Source organism: Elaeis guineensis, chromosome 1, assembly GCF_000442705.2.
Source record: "Elaeis guineensis isolate ETL-2024a chromosome 1, EG11, whole genome shotgun sequence".
In the NCBI taxonomy this organism is placed as follows: Eukaryota; Viridiplantae; Streptophyta; class Magnoliopsida; order Arecales; family Arecaceae; genus Elaeis; species Elaeis guineensis.
In genome coordinates this window covers 165,412,104-165,430,831 of record NC_025993.2, presented here as the reverse complement: position 1 = coordinate 165,430,831, position 18,728 = coordinate 165,412,104, and the positions used below count along the sequence as shown (strand labels likewise).

Genomic DNA, 18,728 nt, shown 5'->3' with positions numbered 1-18,728 from the left:
AGCCATGGTGTAGGAGGCACCGGTGGGGTTGGGGCAGCCGCAGGTGAGGCAGGATTGGGGTGGCGAGCTCAAGGCTTAAAGCTGCCTCAATTAGAGGTCTACGATGGGACCGCCAATCTCGTCGACCACTTGAAAATCTTCAAGGCGGCAATGCTCCTCCAGAGTATCTGATGCGATCCTCTGTCGAGTATTTTCTCCGACTCTCAAAGGGGTGGCTCGATAGTGGTATTCAAGTTTGAAGCCGACTTCCATCCACTCTTTCGAAGATCTATGTCGGTCCTTTGTCGATCACTTTGTTAGCAGCCGACGATAGCAGAAGTGGATCAACTACCTCCACACCATCAAGCAGAAGGAGGGTGAGTCGATCCATGCTTATGTCAACTGTTTTAACATGGTGACTCTGAAGATCTATGATCTGGATCAGTCGACTGCGATGACCATGATAATGGGCAACCTACTGAGGAATGACTTGAAGAAGTTGTTGACCAAGTCTTATTCTCAAAATTTTTCAGACATGCTTATCTGTGCTGAGAAGTATACCCGCATGGAAGAGGCCTTCACAGAAGAGACCCCTGTTAGTTCTATTATGATAAGGCAGAATAAAGAGCACTCTCTAAGATGGGAGGGGAGAAACCACCGATGCTCCCGGTCTCCATTCCAGAGGTGGAGGAATGGGGGCCAAAACTGTCGATCTCGAAATCTGTAGAGAAAGGATCGACGACCCTCATCTCCCGGGCATTATAATAGTTATACGACCTTAACTGTTTCTAAAGGAGAGATATTGATGGAGGTCTGGGTCAAGCTGCCCCAGCCTTCTTAAATACAGACAAAGCTAGAGCACTGTCATGATTCAAATAAGTATTATCTCTATCATCGTAACCACGATCATGATACTGAAGATTGCTTGCAGCTTTGAGATGAGATAGAGAGGCTCGTCAGGTAGGATAGACTGAACCATTTCGTTCAAAGGGCGATACCTCAATGTCGACCTCCAAGAGCTCAGCAACCGCCTCCTTTACCTCAGCAACCATTTTCTCTACCTTAGCCATAGCTGGTACCAGTGCAGCAAGGAAGACAGGAGGCAGGGGGACAGGTGATAATGGAAGACCGACCCATCTGAAGAGAAATCTATTTGATAACTAGGGGGTTATCTAGATCGACGAAGCTGCCAAAGGCGAAGAAGCCAAGGCTTGAAGATGAGGACAAGGATGCCATTGTCTTCATCGAGCAAGATGCTAAAGGTGTACTTGCCCCGCACAATGATGCAGTGGTTGTAACGACAAACACTACCAATTTTAATGTACATCGTATCTTTATTGATAATGAAAGCTCGATTAATATTTTATATTTTTCTATCTTTACCTAAATGAGGTTCACCCCAGACCAGCTAACTAGATTCAACACCCCGATTCAGGATTCTCCAAAAGTTTGGTGATTGTAAAAGGGATGATTAGGCTCCCTCTTACTGTAGGCACTCCGTCGTAGCGCATGACAATTCAAGTCAACTTTTTGGTGATCAAACTTTCCTCAGCCTACAATGCAATCCTTGGCCATCCGAGCTTATGTACGTTAAAGGCCGTGGTGTCGAGCTATCATTTGATGGTGAAATTTTTCATCAAGAAAGAAGTGGGGCAGATCCGAGACAATCAAGGCATGGCCCGTCAATGCTTTGCTACCAAGCTTCGAGCGGAGGGCCAGCCAACCCAAGCGGAGGTCCAGACTGAGCTTCCGATAGGGTTGGACGCTCATGATGATTTGATTGAGGAGCATGCCCAGCCCACTAAAAACCTCCTGGATGTCCCTCTGAGGAGAGAGGATCCCTGTCAGATGGTGAAGATTGGCTCATACCTAGATAAGGTAACCAAGAGTCGACTGATCGCTCTTTTGCAGAAGAAAGGAGGACCAAAGGAGGAAAGCAAATAAGCAAACAGAGGAAGGGTCACTTCATGGTTTGTCCAGCCACTATTGAAAAGGAAGCTGGAAGCACCAGCCACTAGAGGAGGAGTGGAGTTGGAAGCACTGGCTACCGAAAGAATGAAGGAGCCCTAGCCACCACTGGAAAATGAGAAGAAAGCTAGAAGCATCGACCGACGGCCATCAAAGGAGGAGTGGAGGACCGAAGGAGAAAACCCAAACCTCAAATCTAGAAGACTAGAAGTCGAACAGAAGAAGGAAAGGGTGAAATTAAAGACCGCAAGAGAGGAAAGAATCAGAGACCAAAAGAGGGTTTTAGGCTTTTATACTAAGAGTTTCAAAACCTTTAAGCCATCTGAGTTTACGAGTTATAATCCGATCCGACCCGATCTATCCCAACCTATTTATTAAATGGGTCAACTATCTAAAATCTGAATTTGACTCCATTATTAAATAGATTAAATGTGTCAACCTATTTACAATCCGAATCTGTTTAATGAAAATCTAAATCTATTTAAGAAGGATTAAATGCGGATCGAATTAATGGATCAAGTCAAAATTTGTCACTCCTAATTTTGATGGGGGTGGCCCAGCACACGGCCCACTTCCAAATTTCTTAGCCAAATTCCTAAGGACAAGACTCAAGAAATCCCTTTCTCTTGGGTGGCTCCTTTGCTTCCCATTCTATAAATTTTAAATAAAAAAAAAAAACCCTCTCTCTCCCCCCCCCCCTCCCCCCTTCTAATCCAAGGCACAAGACAAGAAAGTTAAAACTAAGGTTGAAATTGGATCTGATACCAGAATATTTATATCCATGTTTGTTCTATTTGATGAGTACAAATATGGATATAGATATTATTCAAATACAAAAATTCAAATATGTATTTCTTTTAAACAGATATGGATATAATTCAGATACTGAAAGTATGAATACAATGATAGGTATAACTTAAATAATAAAACTTTATAACTGTAAAATCAAATATAATACTAAATAAATAGTAAATGAAGTTAAAAATATATTTATATGATTTTATATTTTTCTTAAAAATTCATAAGTATCATAAAAAATTATACAAGATCATACATAGATTCAGATATTCGAATATGGATCAGATAGTTACCTATTTATATTTATATTCATTTCTTTTAAAGATATAGATATCACATAGATCTTCAAATTTTTATTCATATTTAAATTATTTTAAATAAGAAAATAAATCAAGGCTGATAATATCCGTGCCTCTTTCACCCCAAATCGGCGAAGCATTACCCCACGGGGGCCTTGGGATTTTGCAATACACGTGGGCTGGGCCCGAGGTGTGGCTCACCTGAGCTTCGGCCGATTTCAAAGCGTCACATCAGCATGGTGAATTTGATTGCCTGGAGTGAATGGATTGACACGGTGCCGTCCGGCGCATCCTTAGCAGGTAATAGCAGACAGAAACCGTTTTCAATCGATAATATCTTGTAGAAACAAATCAAGTCAAATACTGCACCATTAGTTCCAGTATCAGTTACAACAGAAAAGTTGTTAAATATATAGATAGGTACACGGTTTTAATGAGTTGCACATGCAAGCTTAATTTACGTTAACGGGGAGAATTCATACAAGGATGTAACTACCACACTTACTGCACCAAAATAAGATGAAAAATGCATCATCTCCCCGAATGGAGGGAGGAGGATCCCTGAAATCAAGGGGAGAGACATCAGACAGCTTACAATCTAACACGGGAAAGAACATCACAACTGAAACAACTGGGACTGATCATCCGAGATGGATGTTACATGCAGAGAGTTACTCAGAATAACATCAGACGCTGTTCCCAGCGAGCAGCGGTGCTATATATTCAACTTTGATAGAAGCCGATGATGGCATAGATTGTCTCGATGAGGGTGAGAACTGATAGAACCACACCGGCAACAACCGTGATGCTCACCCATACACTGGAGCAATAACGTTTCTTCGCATCGGCATACATTCTGCGCCACGGGTTTTTGTAAGAATTCGTCACCTCAGTGTATAGGTCATCTAAATAACCCGGCGTCTTAGAACGGTCGATCACATTATGTAATTGTCTGAAGAAAGCGACCACCTCCGCAGAGTCGGTAAATCCGTGCTCCAACACCCCACTATTTTCAAGCAGCTCCACGTCTCCTTCTTTCCGCACCATGCGAACCATGAAAGCGACGTAGGCTGTGATGTACGAATCCATCGTTGAAAGAGGCTGCTCATAGCCGATTAGATTATGGAGGAGAATATCGGTGAAATCATAGACGTGCAATGCCGGCATCCGGATAACTCCATTTTTGCACGTTACGTCCAGTACGCTATGTGCCTTTTTTTCCGCCTTAAACTTCATCGCGGACTTCTCTTGGAGCTCTGTTGCGCTGGGGATAGATCGTCGTGGATCGAGAGTCACAAAATTTGCCCTATAAATTTCTATAAGGGACAGTGAACGCAAAGACTTTGGCCCCAAAGACAAGTAGTACAAATGAAGCAGACTATCAACCTTCTTTTCTAGACCGAGCGGAAAATCGCTCCATCCTAGACCAAGAGTATCAAAAAACTCGAAAGCAACTTCCGTGATCGAGCCTTTCTCTTTTAGGGAAATGATGATAGGTTCTCTGCCTTGATTGACTTCCTTTACCATCTTGAAAGCATCGACAATGATGAAGTAAGGGATTTGGTTTTTGCGCAACAGCAAGTCAGTCTTGAGAAACTCCGATGCCCGCACCACATCACGTAGTGCCCATGGCATAGGGCCCTGCAGTTGTATGGCAAACTGATCGACTACTTTGGCAACATCAAAATGAAATGAAAGCACAAGCAACACGAAGCAGCTGTCAAGCATCAGCATCTCCAGAAAACTTTGGGGATCCATGTTGGGGTAGTCTGTCTTATAACTCTGACGACAAAAATCCCGAGCTGCTTTTTCCTTCTTCTTCATCTCACCGAGGAATTTTGCAAGGTTTTTTTTGTTACAATCGCCGATTATAAATTCCGCACACCACAGTTTGTGTTCATATGTGATGTCGAAATTATTATCCTCCATATTCCGGTAGTAGGGGCCAATGGCCACCGCCCTTGGTTCATAAAGCTTCTTATCATGGTCGTCAGTGCTTGCAGGAACTGAGCTGATGTTTTTGGGTGCGGTGTAATTATGTGGCTTGTTATGGACATCTTCGATTTTCTTCTGCATTTTTTTCGCCAAATCGTCCGTTGCTTCGTCCCTTTGGCTTGCATATGCTCTTATATCGCCAAAGGAAAGGCCGCCTGCTGCACTGGACTTATCCTCCCCTTCAACAGTAATGATTTTGCTTGCTTCCATGGTCTCCGCCTTCTCCTTTCCTTTGGTCTTCTCGGAGGAGGAAAGCGCACGATATCCCCTATCCATCGCGCCTCTGTTGTAAGAAGGATAGAGATGCTATTAGCTCGAGCTGGGGAAATAATAGATAAAGGAAGAGCCACACACATTAGCTGGCTGGGATGAAAGCATATGGAGAGAGAGCCAGGCAAGCAAGCATATATGGCAACAAAAGTTTTCGGAGCACTGGATACATAATCTGATCTAATGATCTGGAGATGAGGAGGGCGTTGATCAATCCGGTGCAGTAGAAAATGAAGCACACCAATGAGCACATGAAAAGAAAAGCAAAGAAAGTACCTGATCCAGTCGGCTGCCTCCGATGTTTTAAGATGAAGAAGAGAAGAAAGTGGAGAGCTTGTAGCTTGTGTTCGTCCCTGAGATCTTAAGCCCTTTTTATAGATAAGACTGGACTTGGATTTCAGAATTTAGATCGAGTCTAGTAGGGAGTTGATTCCTCATTTTTCTGATTTGGATAGGCCTAAAATATAAATCCAACTAAAACTGGTCCCTCCTATGCCACATATTGGCTTACAATTGGCTGGCCCCAATCAAGTCACATCACATGTGAATCACGTTATATCAAAAAGACCAAAGAGAGAGCAAACATGGCAATAATTCTTACGGGCCCCTTGTATTTTTTGGCTGCATGTCTTCGTGGATAGATCTGATGCTTCATTATCTCAAGGGCAATGATAAGGTAACCCAGAAAAATTACTCAAAAACAAGGCACTCATATGTCTTGCACCAACTACTTTATTAAATGGCACACTTCATCATAAAATTATTAGTTAGATTAAGTCCATCAATTAAGTGGTGGACCAATCCAACCACGAAGGGATATGCATAACCATTGCTCTTTTTTTTTACTTTTTGATTCTTTTTCACCTATGTTTGTCCTTATCTCTTTATGGTTGGATTGGTCCATCTATTGGGTTTGATCCATTCAATAACTTTTTATCTTCATATCATCAAGGGGCAATAGAAATATATAGCACCCACCAAGTGATATTTTCACTTTTTTGAGCTAGTGATATTTTTTTAGATACTTGATCATTTTTGTTTGGAGAGATTAGGAGACACGCACATGCAGATCAAGGCTATATATATGAAAAAAAAAATCCTATTGAAAAAGACAAGTAGTTCACATCCATGCACCGATAATACCAGCATCTATTTGGATGGGTGCCACATCATCCATCTACACAAGATATGTGACTTCCCTCCATCCTATGATTGGTACATCAGCAAGTTTGAGCCGCGAGAGATGTCCGTCACCATAATAAACCTTGTAACGTCATTTATGCCATTTGTGAGATTAAGAAAGTGAATAATAATTTACAATGAACAATAATTTTTCTTAGTAGGGACAGGCGCCCTCGTCACGTCGTTTCTTCTACTAATGAAAGCTAATCCACTGGAGTCGGCAAAAGCACAAATAAGCAGTACGCCAAGTCCTCGGACGCATTCACAAAAATCTCCATCCGGCTGCAATCATATCTTCCATCCATAATACTAAGGACCAAAGGAACGAATCAAAAGCACGCGCCTTACGGTGCACACGCGGCATTGCAAGATGGGGCACATCCGTGGATGGTGTCCGTCATATGATGGACAGCTATATATGATCAAGGGCCATACGATACACATTGCATGCAGTCATCCATCTTATAATACATGCCACCCATAAATGCACCGCATCTTGTGATACCGCCCATGCACTATAGAAGATTTGTGCTCATAGCGATTTGTGTCATCATTGGTCTGAGTTGTCACATCCTACTATTATGGATATCATATTTGGATGGGAGCTACTCCGTCTATCTTGAAAATAGATGACTATTTTCCATTATCCATATTGGCACATAAAAATATTATTTGTGTTGCAACCAACTTTCTCACCGCCTGCCATAAAAAATGAACGCATATAAAATGAGATCCACATTAATTAAAATTATCTTTAATGAAAATCCTTTGATGTCTAAGTCAGAGAGAAAGACTAGACAACAATAACAGTAATATGAATGAGAATGGTGACAAAGTTCAGCATAAAAAATAGCTTACCGAAGTTATTGCCTTACCTCCTTTTTATAGAGTAGACGGTCGTAACCATCGGATATGATCCTACATTTGACGGCGTAGAATCATAGGACGATAATCTCATAGTGGGTTATTAGTCCCCATGAATTATGCCGCGATATCAGTAGAATAACCGTCCGTGATGGTTATGATATATTTGAATGAGTTGGCCGACTATGCATCGGGGATCGGCCATCGATTAGTAATTCTAAAATACCGACGGCTGAAGTAGTCTGTTGTCTGTAAAGTTCGAACATCGGCCGCTTACCGATCTTGATTCGGTGAGGAGTGTTCGATTGGTCAATTGAGAGTAACGTCGGTCTGTCGAATTGGTAGTCACTTTCAGGATCGTATCTGTTTGTGGAGTCAGAGTCGGATGTCGGTCGGTCTGTACTGGAGATCGATCGATTTATGGGGGTCGGTCGGTTTATCCCAACAGTTGCCCCCTCCACTTCTGAGTCCAATAGTGAGTTGCTGCGTGCATTGCCACATGGTCAGTTATCTTAGACGGAAGGAGTTATTGTCTGTCATGTCGAATCCTGACTCTGCCATCACTTTCGTTGGAGTACGATCGATCAATTATTTTGTCATCTTTGAGCTGTCGCATCAACAGAGAGATCTGGTGTCTGGTGTCATTTGCAGAAGGTGAGCCGGCGCCAGCAGTTACATCGGAAAGGCGAACCGGCGTCATGCATTTTAATTCTGACTTGTGGATTTCTACCACATGTCGGGGTGCCATTAGGTCAGAGTCGTTCACACGGATGGGAGTGATGTGGTTTGATTTGGTGCAGGTGCATCAAACCGTCGATCGGTGATGGATCCGATGCTACCACGTGTCGTTATCCGACGTGGTCTCGATCTGATCACTTTCATCCAGGCCATCGGGCATTCCGCTATATAAAGAAGCCATTGTCAGCCAGGTACTCATCTCTCATTTTGTCCTTTCTGATGGGAGAGCCGCTCTTGAGTAAAAACTGTCCCTTGCCGTTTTCTAGAGCCCTTAAATGGTTTTGATGGGTGAGGTTCTTGCAGGGGGTGGTTGGTCGGAGATTCTGGCCAATGACTCCCTGTCAAGCCTGGAGGTTTTTCTGTTATGGGATCCGACTGTAAGTCAGTTTCAGAAGCGGCATCGTGCTTCGAGCCGACGTCAGCTTTTCACTTCTGGTGCTGATGGTAGGGTCGACAACCCGTTACAGTATATCCCACATCCCTGTCTCAGCTGCATGATCAAAGTAATTTTCGTCGGTGGACGAAAATCTGAAAACCGCCTCTAGCTCCTTTTTCGGAGAGTGTGCGGTCATCGCTCGAGCTTCGACGAGGAGGGTACGATCATCGATCACACTCTGAAGCTCTCCACTAGCTCTGGTTGTCGGTCGGGCTTTAGCAAGGAGAGTGCGGTCATTAATCACATTCTTCATGTAGAAGTGGATCAGGTTGTTGATGTGGTTGGTCGAGCAGTATAATCAACCAACTATCTTCGCAGTCTAATCCGATTCGTACCGTTCTCGAGCTGGAAGGTAAAGTTTATTGGAGAAGCGGATTCAAAATGGGTCTGTCGATTCTTCAACTGAATGAAGGCGGCGATGAGGATTAGTCAGTGCTTCTGACTTTTTTTTTGTAAGGATGTGTAATCGGACTTCGGTCCAATTTTTGTAATCCTTCTTTTTGATAATAAAAGTTTTTTTCTAAAATACTTTTCTATGTCATCGAATTTGTAGCGTTTGCTTGTTGATCCGTCTCTGAAAGTAGATTGTAGATCCGACTATTTTGCAGATTTTGAAATTTGCTAGTCGTGTAATTCCCGACGTATTTAGCTAAGATAACGATGGCAAGTCGAGTACCCATGGCCCAGACCTTGGTCGGGCTTCGGTCGTTGATCCGACTATCTCACAGACTTTGTGGAATCTGCTAGTCGTGTAGTTTTCGATGTATTTAGTTAGGATAACGATAGTAAGTCGAATATCCATCACCCGGGCCTTGATCGGATTTATACGTCATATTGTCTGATAAATGGTGGCAATCCGAATATTCCTCAACTGACCGTGATCATGTCGATATAATTTCAATCCGATCTTGGTCATCTTGGTATTTTGCATTTCTTAGTTGATACTAAGTCAGCAATTTAGCCAGCCACTTCAACGGAGAGCTGACTATGGGGGCAGCACGGCTTTTGTGGAGAAAAATTGCGTCGCTGGCATTGGCCTCCTATTGACGTAGATTGGTCGGTTCTGTGGGGGAATCGGGATGCAATCGATGGTTGGGTTTGCTGCTGTTGGAGGCTTTTGACTGCCTCAGTGAGTACGTTCATTTGCTATACGATTGCAGTAATTTGGACGCCTGTGGTAACCACGGAGCGTAAAGAACTGAGTTCTGCTATCGGAGACAGGGGAGGAGCCTTTCTTCGACGGGAAGAGTGTCTCGTCGATCCGGTTGCCTTTGATCGTTGAGCTCTGATTTTCGTCATTGTGAGTTTTCTTCTTGCCCTTTCCTTTCTGGTGCGCCAATCTGTTGCGGCCAACTCTCTCATCACCTGTCGTCGGGGACGAGCACCTGCAAAATAAAATTCACACTGTTCGGAGTTGTCTCCGGTGGAGATCCTCTGATGCCTAAGTCAGAGAGGGAGACTGGGCAACAGTAACAGTAATATGAATGAGAACGGTGACAAAGCTCGACGTGAAAAATGGCTTATCGAAGTTGTTGCCTTATCCCTTTTTTATAAAGTAGATGATCGTAACCGTCAGATATGGTCCTGCATTTGGCGGCATAGAATCATAGGACGGTAATCTCGTAGTGGGTTATTAGTCTCCATGAATTATGCTGCGATATCAGTGAAGTAACCGTCCGTGATGGTTATGGTATATTTGAATGAGTCGGCCGACTATACGTCGGGGGGTCGGCCGTCGGTTAGTAACTCTGAAATACCGACGGTCGAAGTAGTCTATTGTTTGTAGAGTTCGAACATCGGCCGCTTACCAATCTTGATTCGATGAGGGATGTTCGGTTGGTCGATTGAGAGTAGCATCGGTAGGTCGAGTCGGTAGTCGTTTTTAGGATCGTGTCTATTTGTGGGGCCAGAGTCGGATGTCGGTCGATCTATGCTGGAGATCGATCGATTTATGGAAGCCGATCGATTTATCCCAATAATTTATATGTCAACTATTACAATAGGCAGTAGCCTTGCAACGTGGTATCCTATTTATGCCATTAAGATCATGATCAACAATCTTACTTGGAGGAAACAAGCTGACGAAATTATATGCTACATCAAGTGCATCATGTGGTGGTGCACCAGCCAACCACAAGCACCCGTTCCTGCAGATTAATCATCGAGCGCTGGAAGTAGTACATCCGTGATGCACGTGGTGTGGAATATAATTTCTCCTATTGTCACGCTGTTCCTTCTATTAATGAACGCTGACCCACCAAAAGCATAAATAAACAATGCTACATGCTCGAATGCATGCGTAGGAAATAGGAATCGCCATCCGGCTGGAATATATCTTCCATCCACCATGCCAGGGACCAAGAATTGACGAAGATCGCTTCGTTGGAAGACGTCCAGCGCATGCCAACACCATTGGTCTAACACCTCACATCCCACCATTTTGGGGATGCGTCACCGCTGCTCCAAATCCTCACATCCAGCTATTCTGGAGATCAGTGTACTTCACCTATCTTGAAAATGGATGTATCCATCGTACATATTTGGCATATAAAAATACCGTTGGTATGTCAACTAGATGAGTTGACAGAGTGGTCCATCACCACAATAGTCCTTGTACCGTTGTGTTCTATTTACGGGACCAAGGCAACAGCTGCCTAAATTAGAGCTGTGATCGAAAATTGATCTGAACCAAATCAAAAAATTGAATCGTAATCGAATCGAATATAATTAAATTTAATTTTTATTTTTTATTTTTAAAAATTTTAATTTTAATTTTAATTTAATTAAAAATTAAAAAATTTAAAAATTAAATCAAAAATTTAAATTATAATTTAAATGTATATTATTTACTGTTTTAAAATGTTGTTAGTTATATGGATGGATGATTGGATATTGGATTTGATCTATTATTATAATTTACTGCGATACTTGATTGCTTATTTATAATATAGATAATATAATTTTTAATATGTTATATTTTATTTATTATCAATTTATTATTTATCAATTATCAACATATCATTATTTATCAATTATTAATTTTTAATATAAAAAATTATCAAACAACAAATTCAATAGATTCTGAATTTAATTAAATGTAATGTAACAGACTAACAATGAATCGATAATAATTATTTAAATATATTATATCAAAAATAAATAATTAAAAATAAAAAATATAAAAAAAATTAAATAATCAAATCGAATCGAACCAAAGTTCTCGGTTCGATTTCGATTTCGATTTGATTCCTCTGTTATTCATGTCAGTTTTTGATTTTAATTTTTTTATTATTCAATTTTTGGATCAAATCGATTCGAAATGGATCGGATCGATTAAAATCGAATGAATAACCCTAGCAAAAATTATATCCTACGTCCTATGCATCACGTATGGTGGTTCATTATGCCAAATAACAATGCTCGTCCTTCTCGATTAAATATTGAGATAAGCTTTTGACATGCGAGGCTAAAAAAAAATGATCGTTTGGCTTAGTATATTGCTACATGATGCATATAGTGTGGGATATAATTTTTTTATCATCATATTATTCTTTTTATTTATGAAAGTTGACCTACCAAGGTTCACAAAAGCACAAATAAATAGTACTGCATCCTTGGATGCATGCACAGGAATCTCCATCCGGCTGGAATCATATATTCCATTGATATGTGGAGACCGGAGGAACGGATAAAGATAACTTCGTTGGAGAAAAAACTTATCACAATCACATCAAATTTATCACAATCCAAACATTTATGTTCCATTGATTGTCATATATTTTATTGATTTTCATAACCCACATTGTCACACCGATTTCCATCTTTTAGTTGGGTTGTTATAAATTTAACGTGACATTACCGTTGCAACAAAAATCTTCTTGTTCGGAGGCATCCATGGCGTGCCAACATCATTGGTCTAAGTCACGTCCCACTCTTTTGGAGATGCATCACCACTTGTCCAAAATCTGACGTCCCGCTATTGAGGAGATCTATGTCACCATTGGTTTGGATTCTCATGTCCCACCATCGTGGATATGTATCCGTTTCCCACATCAGTAATATAGGAGCCAGCAACATGGCGCTTTCGCGTTAGATTTATCAAGTGGGGGACAGACAACGTACGTAATTCATTAGATAACAATCGCTTGCCAGTTGTGTGGTTTGGACATTTGAGCAGTATATGCTCGAGTGACATGCAACGTTCAAAAAAAAAAAAAAAGGGATCCATGTATAATTTACCTGATCTACTAAAATGGCATCCAACATGACACTAAATTAACACCAGAACATCTTCCATCTATTCTAACGGAGAGATGAATAAATATTTTAAAGAAATCATTTTATCTTACATTTCACCGTGCCATTCTTTCTAACCAATGTCTTCCGCCGCACCCATCTCATCTGCGGCCATTGACACCCTTGCCAACTTCATCATCTTGGCCAGATGGCTTCACCTTCTATGCCATCATCGCAGACCACCTTCACCGGCACCCTCATATATCCTCATTGCTAGGTTTGGCAAAGGTATCAATTTTTTTTGGAAAAAAAAAAAAAAGAAATTCTCTCCCTTGGAGAAATAGGAGTGTTAATTTTATGATCATGCTGCACGTACGTCACCTCAATATATATGCCATGAAAATATATATAGACATGATAATTTTTTTCTGTAGCTTTTATACATTTCTCCAGCATTGCTTTGACGAGTTTGGATTCTCTATCGAAGCCCTCTAGGGCTTGTTGAGAGATGAGCCAACAAGTATCCCACTCAAAGTGGAGCCAAGCTCAAGCTTCAAATTTCCAGCGGGCGTGCATGGACGCATGGTCTAGCGAGAACTTGGCCCTCGACTCGATGAGGCTGATTTACCTAATTTCCCTAATTCTTTTTTTTAATTAAGAAATAATCCTAATATTAATTTTGGTATATGACTAATTTGATGTACTTTATCTTTTTTTTTTATAAAATAGATTAACCATACTATTGTCGATCTCAACCTCGGCCTCGGCCTAAACAATCTCGTCATTGCCAAGCAAGTTATAGCTATGCTATAGGAGATGGCATTTGCTGGATTGGATAGACGCGGTGATTGTCTGGTATAATTTGTTGGATTAGCAGCAGATCTTCTTCCTCAATCTAATCTCTGCTTACCTTAACAGATGACCTACTTCAAGCCGATCAACTTCAGTTAACAAGAATCAACATTCCTCGACTTTGGCGACCCACTAGGTGGGCTGTTGTCGAGGAAGACCTACTAGGTCGGTCCTTGCTGAATTACAACATCTATCTACAGACTCTTCCTCTCCAAATCTGAAAAGTCTAGATAAGATAGAACTCCATTACGATCGGATCTCCTACAAAGAAAAGTTCTTTTCTGAATATATCCATCCAACAAATTCAAAAACCGTCAGGACTCCTAGTCGAATATGTCTCAAACTCCTCTCCTATAAATTAAAAGCTCCAGGATCCTCCAAAAATATGTAATTAATCGACTGCTAATTCTCTTCTCTCATTATTCTCCATCTCCTGACTTGAGTGTCGGAGGGTCTACATCGGAGCCAACCCCCCAGTGTGGACTATTTTTGCAGGTATTCGAGCGAAGCTACAGCAGAAGATCTACATCGGCCACGACTACTTTGTGTCCGACCTCAGGTGGAGAGATCAGTAGTAATATTTGATGCTAGAGGAAGGGTCCTCTTCGACTAGTCTTGAGATCCTACTTCAAAGCTAGTCCTGAGGTCCTATTTTGAGAGGAGATGAAGTTTATCACCGGTCGCCAATCGTTATGAGGACACACAAAGAAGCATCGAACGCGTCACAGCATTCCAATAGTCGGCAGGCCAGTAACGCCTAGCCGACCAATGAAATACCACCAGCATAGGAGAATCCTCTATCCATCTCACCAGCAGTACCGGTAGCACCCCCAGCACTGGCCATCTCCCATGACCAATATAATCACCTTGTCCAGCAAGTACAGGCCCTGTCAGTTGCAGTGCATGAGATACAACAAAACATGGAGCCTCCCCCCATCAAAAAAGATGCATGACCAGCACTAGGAAGTCACCAAATTAGCTCCCCTATAGCCCAAGGGTAGGGACTAGTCATCATAACAGACCTTCGAGTTTTTCTCGTCGTCGCCATAGATCTCCTACCCCTATCTCAAGGAGGGATTCGACCCCAGGCTATACTTCTCCCTGGTGATGACAAACTAGGAAAGACAAGATGGAAAAGAAACTTTGAAAAATGCAACAACAGCTAGATGCACTTCGGACATCGAAGCAGCCAGAAGATGACCTAGGATTCAACGTCGATCCACCTTTCACTCAAAGGTTGATAGATGAACCTTTTTCACCTCGATTTAAAATGCCTCAAATGGATCCCTATGATGGAATTTGGAGCAACTTTCTCACGTTGTGCATGTCAGAAAATAGCTAGGATTAGGTCATGAAGGTCCTTAAAGGCCAGCAACAAAGTAACATAAAAATAGCCTTCAGAATTTCAGCAACCTTGTAAATTCTATTGACATAATTTTTTTCTCTGATTCGAGCTCTTTGTCTTTCAAATCTGAAATCCTCCTTTTGGGATTTGGAAGCACCTTTGATGAGGCCTTCAAAAAATAAAAGATGATGGTGTGATACTCCTCTTGGGCGGCCAAGAGGGGGCGCACAAAAGGGAGCTTGCACAAAGAAGGGTGCTAGAAATCCTAGCGCCTCTTTTCTTTCCTTTTTGGGATTGGCAGCCAAAAAACCCTAAGATTTCTTACTGCTAGAACATGGAGAAGATGAGAGAGAGAGAGAAAAAAAAAGAAAGTTAGAGAGAAAATGATTTAGTATTCATTCGCTTCATCGAGTTAGAATACAGTATATCTTTATATACTGGATCAATGTGACCCAATCCAAAAACTCTTCTGGCTAACTCAATATAAGATTACGCTTATCCAAGCCTATGTACACCCATAACTTGACCCAATCTCACAATCTTAGACTCAATCCTAATTTAAATATAAGTTAGCCCCTTCAAAGTCCAAAATTTTTGAACCTCAAGATCCAAAAGACTGATAACCTTTCGCCCTAGGGCCTAAATTAGCCCTAGAAACCCTATGACCACCTCATAGACTTTGGACCTTGGCCTTAGCCTTGATCCTCTGAGCCTTGAGAGCACCACATGAGGTCCAACAATCTCTACCTTGGTGCTCCAAGGCCTCAGTCAATTTCATCCTGTCCATCAAGTACATCAGTGTCATACATCTTCGAAAACTATCCCATGGAAGTATCTTCGTCAGTGTATCCACTGGATTCTCCTTGGTGTGGACCTTCACCAGCTCCACCTCACCTTCTTCTACAAGCTCTCTGATCCGATGATACCTGATGTCGATGTGCTTCTTTTTTGTATGATAGACAGAGTTTTATGTAAGTAATAGTACATTCTGACTGTCGCAGTGCATCCTGACGGTCTCCTATGTGAGACCCATCTCCAACGTCAAGTCCTTCAACCATAGGGCCTCTTTTACTACTTTCGTAATGCCAATATACTCCACCTTAGTGGTGGATAGGGCCGTGATGGGCTGAAGACACAATCTCCATAAAATGGGACCTTTAAACTGTTGGGAATAGTATCCCAAAGCTAATCGTCAGCCTGTTGACAGTTGTGCTCCTTTTGTATTAGTACATGAATTATAAATAAATAAAAGTTATTTTGATATTTTTTCATCACAAATATTTCATCTTCTAATGAACTCTTATGTTGTGGTGAAGTCCTTAGGACTATTTAGACTCGACAAAGGAAGATTTGTCGCTTAGTCCTTAAACCTGTTTGCGATCAAATAATACGTTGTTACCAAGGACAATAATGTTTATCGAGCATAGGTCGTTGTGTGCCATATGGGTTAGTTGTCCTCATAACCAAGGAGTGTGGAGACACTGGTATGGCATACAGGTGAGATGTAATGGTACATCTGCACTGAACGTGACCGACTCCAGAGCTATTTCTGCTGTCAAGATTTGCTCCGATGGGATATGGGCATAACTGTCCCTCCGACCTGAGACCACCACGGTGACTTGCAGACAACTCACTGCACTTAGGCACTGGACTACCTGAATTTCTAATTCAGTGACGGAAGGCTGCTGGGTGTAGTCAAGTACTTGACTTGTCGGTGCGTATGTCAAGATGGGATTGACCACTCCAGTTCAGGAGCTGTGTATAGTCGTGTTTCAATTTAGCAAAACCTTGGCCAGGGTAGTCCTAGTGAGGAGTCACAGGACTGTTTGAGTTGAACATGACTCGGATGATCTAATCAGGGTTGATAGTTTAACCCTGAGTCATCCTAAACATAGGGGTCAAAAGGGATTAATTATACAGTAACCATATTCACGTAGGTTCTGAGTGTTGTGATTGTAACTATTTGACTTATTCGGATGTCGGGTACCATTGCTAGATGGTCACTTCGATTAGTACAGGAATTGGTTCCTATGCTACCGGCTTAGGTTCGAACCTGTGGGGTCACACATATTAGAGGTTCCTTTCTGATCTGATGGCTGATTATGAGTCTTATGTGTCTGAGACTCTATGATTGAGAATTAGGATTCTCTGATCATGAGTTCCACACATTTTGGGTATCGGGGTCAAAATTTTAAATTTCAAATTTTGAATTTGAAATTTGAACTCTTCGATCAAGGTTTCATATTGATGGACTTTGATACCCGATTGCCCATCGGATTTGGACTCAATAATTATAAGAGATTTTATTAGTGATTTGATCACTAATTAACTCAATTTGATGGAGTAATTATTTTTGGATCAAGTCCAATTAAATTGGATTCAGTTGGGTTTGACCCGATTAGGTTAAGAGTTAACCTAATCGTCGAGATGGTTTGGTCCCTGATTTGATCAGGGGTTGGGCTTAGTCAATTTCTGATTTGATTAGAATTTTATTGAGCCTAATTAAGCCTAATTAAGTTGAATTTAATTTAGTCTAATTGTGCTTAACCTATTTTGATTAGGTTGGTTCAATTAAGATCAAACCACCATTTGAATTTGAATCCCTGCACCACCTTAAATCTCTGCGCCCATTTGAATTCACGAGAAGAAACTTCTCATGAATTTTTCCTCACGCAAAGCCCTTCTCACGCCCACTCTTGTGCGCCAATATTTGGATAAAGATGATTAGTTAGCCATTCAAATTCAAAGCGTGTTTGAATTTGAATGGATAACTTATCTCTTGCGCATACATGACATTATCCACTTTAGCGCCCCACATCTCACACGAGAAAGAATTTCTCATGAAACCTTTCCACGCACAAAGCAGATCGCACCTTCTCTTCTCACGCCCAAGTGGATAGGGATGAGTTGGTTTTAGTTTGAATTCAAATTTGATTTGAATTCAAATGTGTAACCACTTATCTTTATCCTCTCACGCGGATAAGACACGTTTTGAACTGTTTTAAAAGAGATAAGGAGCTGGGGCGTGCATAGAAAAATTTTGAGAAAGAAAGTGGGGCGTGAGGAAGCCTTGTGCATGAGGTGAAGGTCCAAAACCTTTCGAGAGAAAAAGAAAGAAAAGAAAAAAAATTGGGCGCAGGGTTTTTGGTCTGTACCCTAGGGTTTCTACCTAGGGTTCGGGAAGTGAGATTGGTGTGCCACAAGTGTCGTGAGTCCACCAAATTTTAGGAAGAGATCCATCAGCCTCTCAACCAATCATGCAGATGATCCGGAGCATCCGAGGAGTCGGCACATATCGATCGAAGTAGTTCGATCAACATCAGCTATCAAAAGGGTGAAATCACGAACTAGCATTCATGAGGAGCCAATCAGACGGAAGCATCCTGTGGATGATCCGCAGAGGCCAGACACTAGTGTGGCTGTGATGTGATGATCAGAGCCCTCTGACGGTGATCAGATTGCGGTGATCGACTACCCGTAAAAGGTGATGTGTTCTGAACACAGTATAGTAAAAAGTTTACTATTTCAAATTTGAATATCAAATTTAAATGCATGCTGTTGTATCATATTTAGATCCTAGTGTAGGATTAATTAGTATTGATTAATGAGATTAATTAATAATTTCACTGTAAAATAGTAATTTTGAAAAAATTTTAAAATTACCATTTTGCCCTTGCACTGAATTTTCGCTTCAAATGGTATCAGAGCATGGTTCTAGAATATGACATACATATGCATGCATAGATTAAAGTGTAATCTATAAGTT

At 41.4% G+C, this 18,728-nt stretch overlaps 1 protein-coding gene across 2 annotated transcripts; it reads right to left on the bottom strand.

Moving 5' to 3' along the window:
* Nucleotides 1–3,523: 3,523 nt before the first annotated feature.
* LOC105060528 (UPF0481 protein At3g47200-like) lies at nt 3,524–5,723 on the bottom strand. Of its 2 annotated transcripts, none has more exons than XM_010944285.2 (2): nt 5,586–5,723; nt 3,524–5,322 (listed from the first exon to the last, which is right to left on the bottom strand). In XM_010944285.2, the coding sequence occupies exon 2, from the start codon at nt 5,313–5,315 to the stop codon at nt 3,768–3,770; it is 1,548 nt and encodes a 515-aa protein (XP_010942587.1). In that variant the 5' UTR covers nt 5,316–5,322; nt 5,586–5,723; the 3' UTR covers nt 3,524–3,767. The 2 variants fall into 2 exon arrangements, with proteins under 2 accessions (XP_010942587.1, XP_010942588.1); XM_010944286.3 differs by having other exon boundaries at nt 3,524–5,358; nt 5,586–5,644.
* Between the last annotated feature and the right edge of the window lie 13,005 nt (nt 5,724–18,728).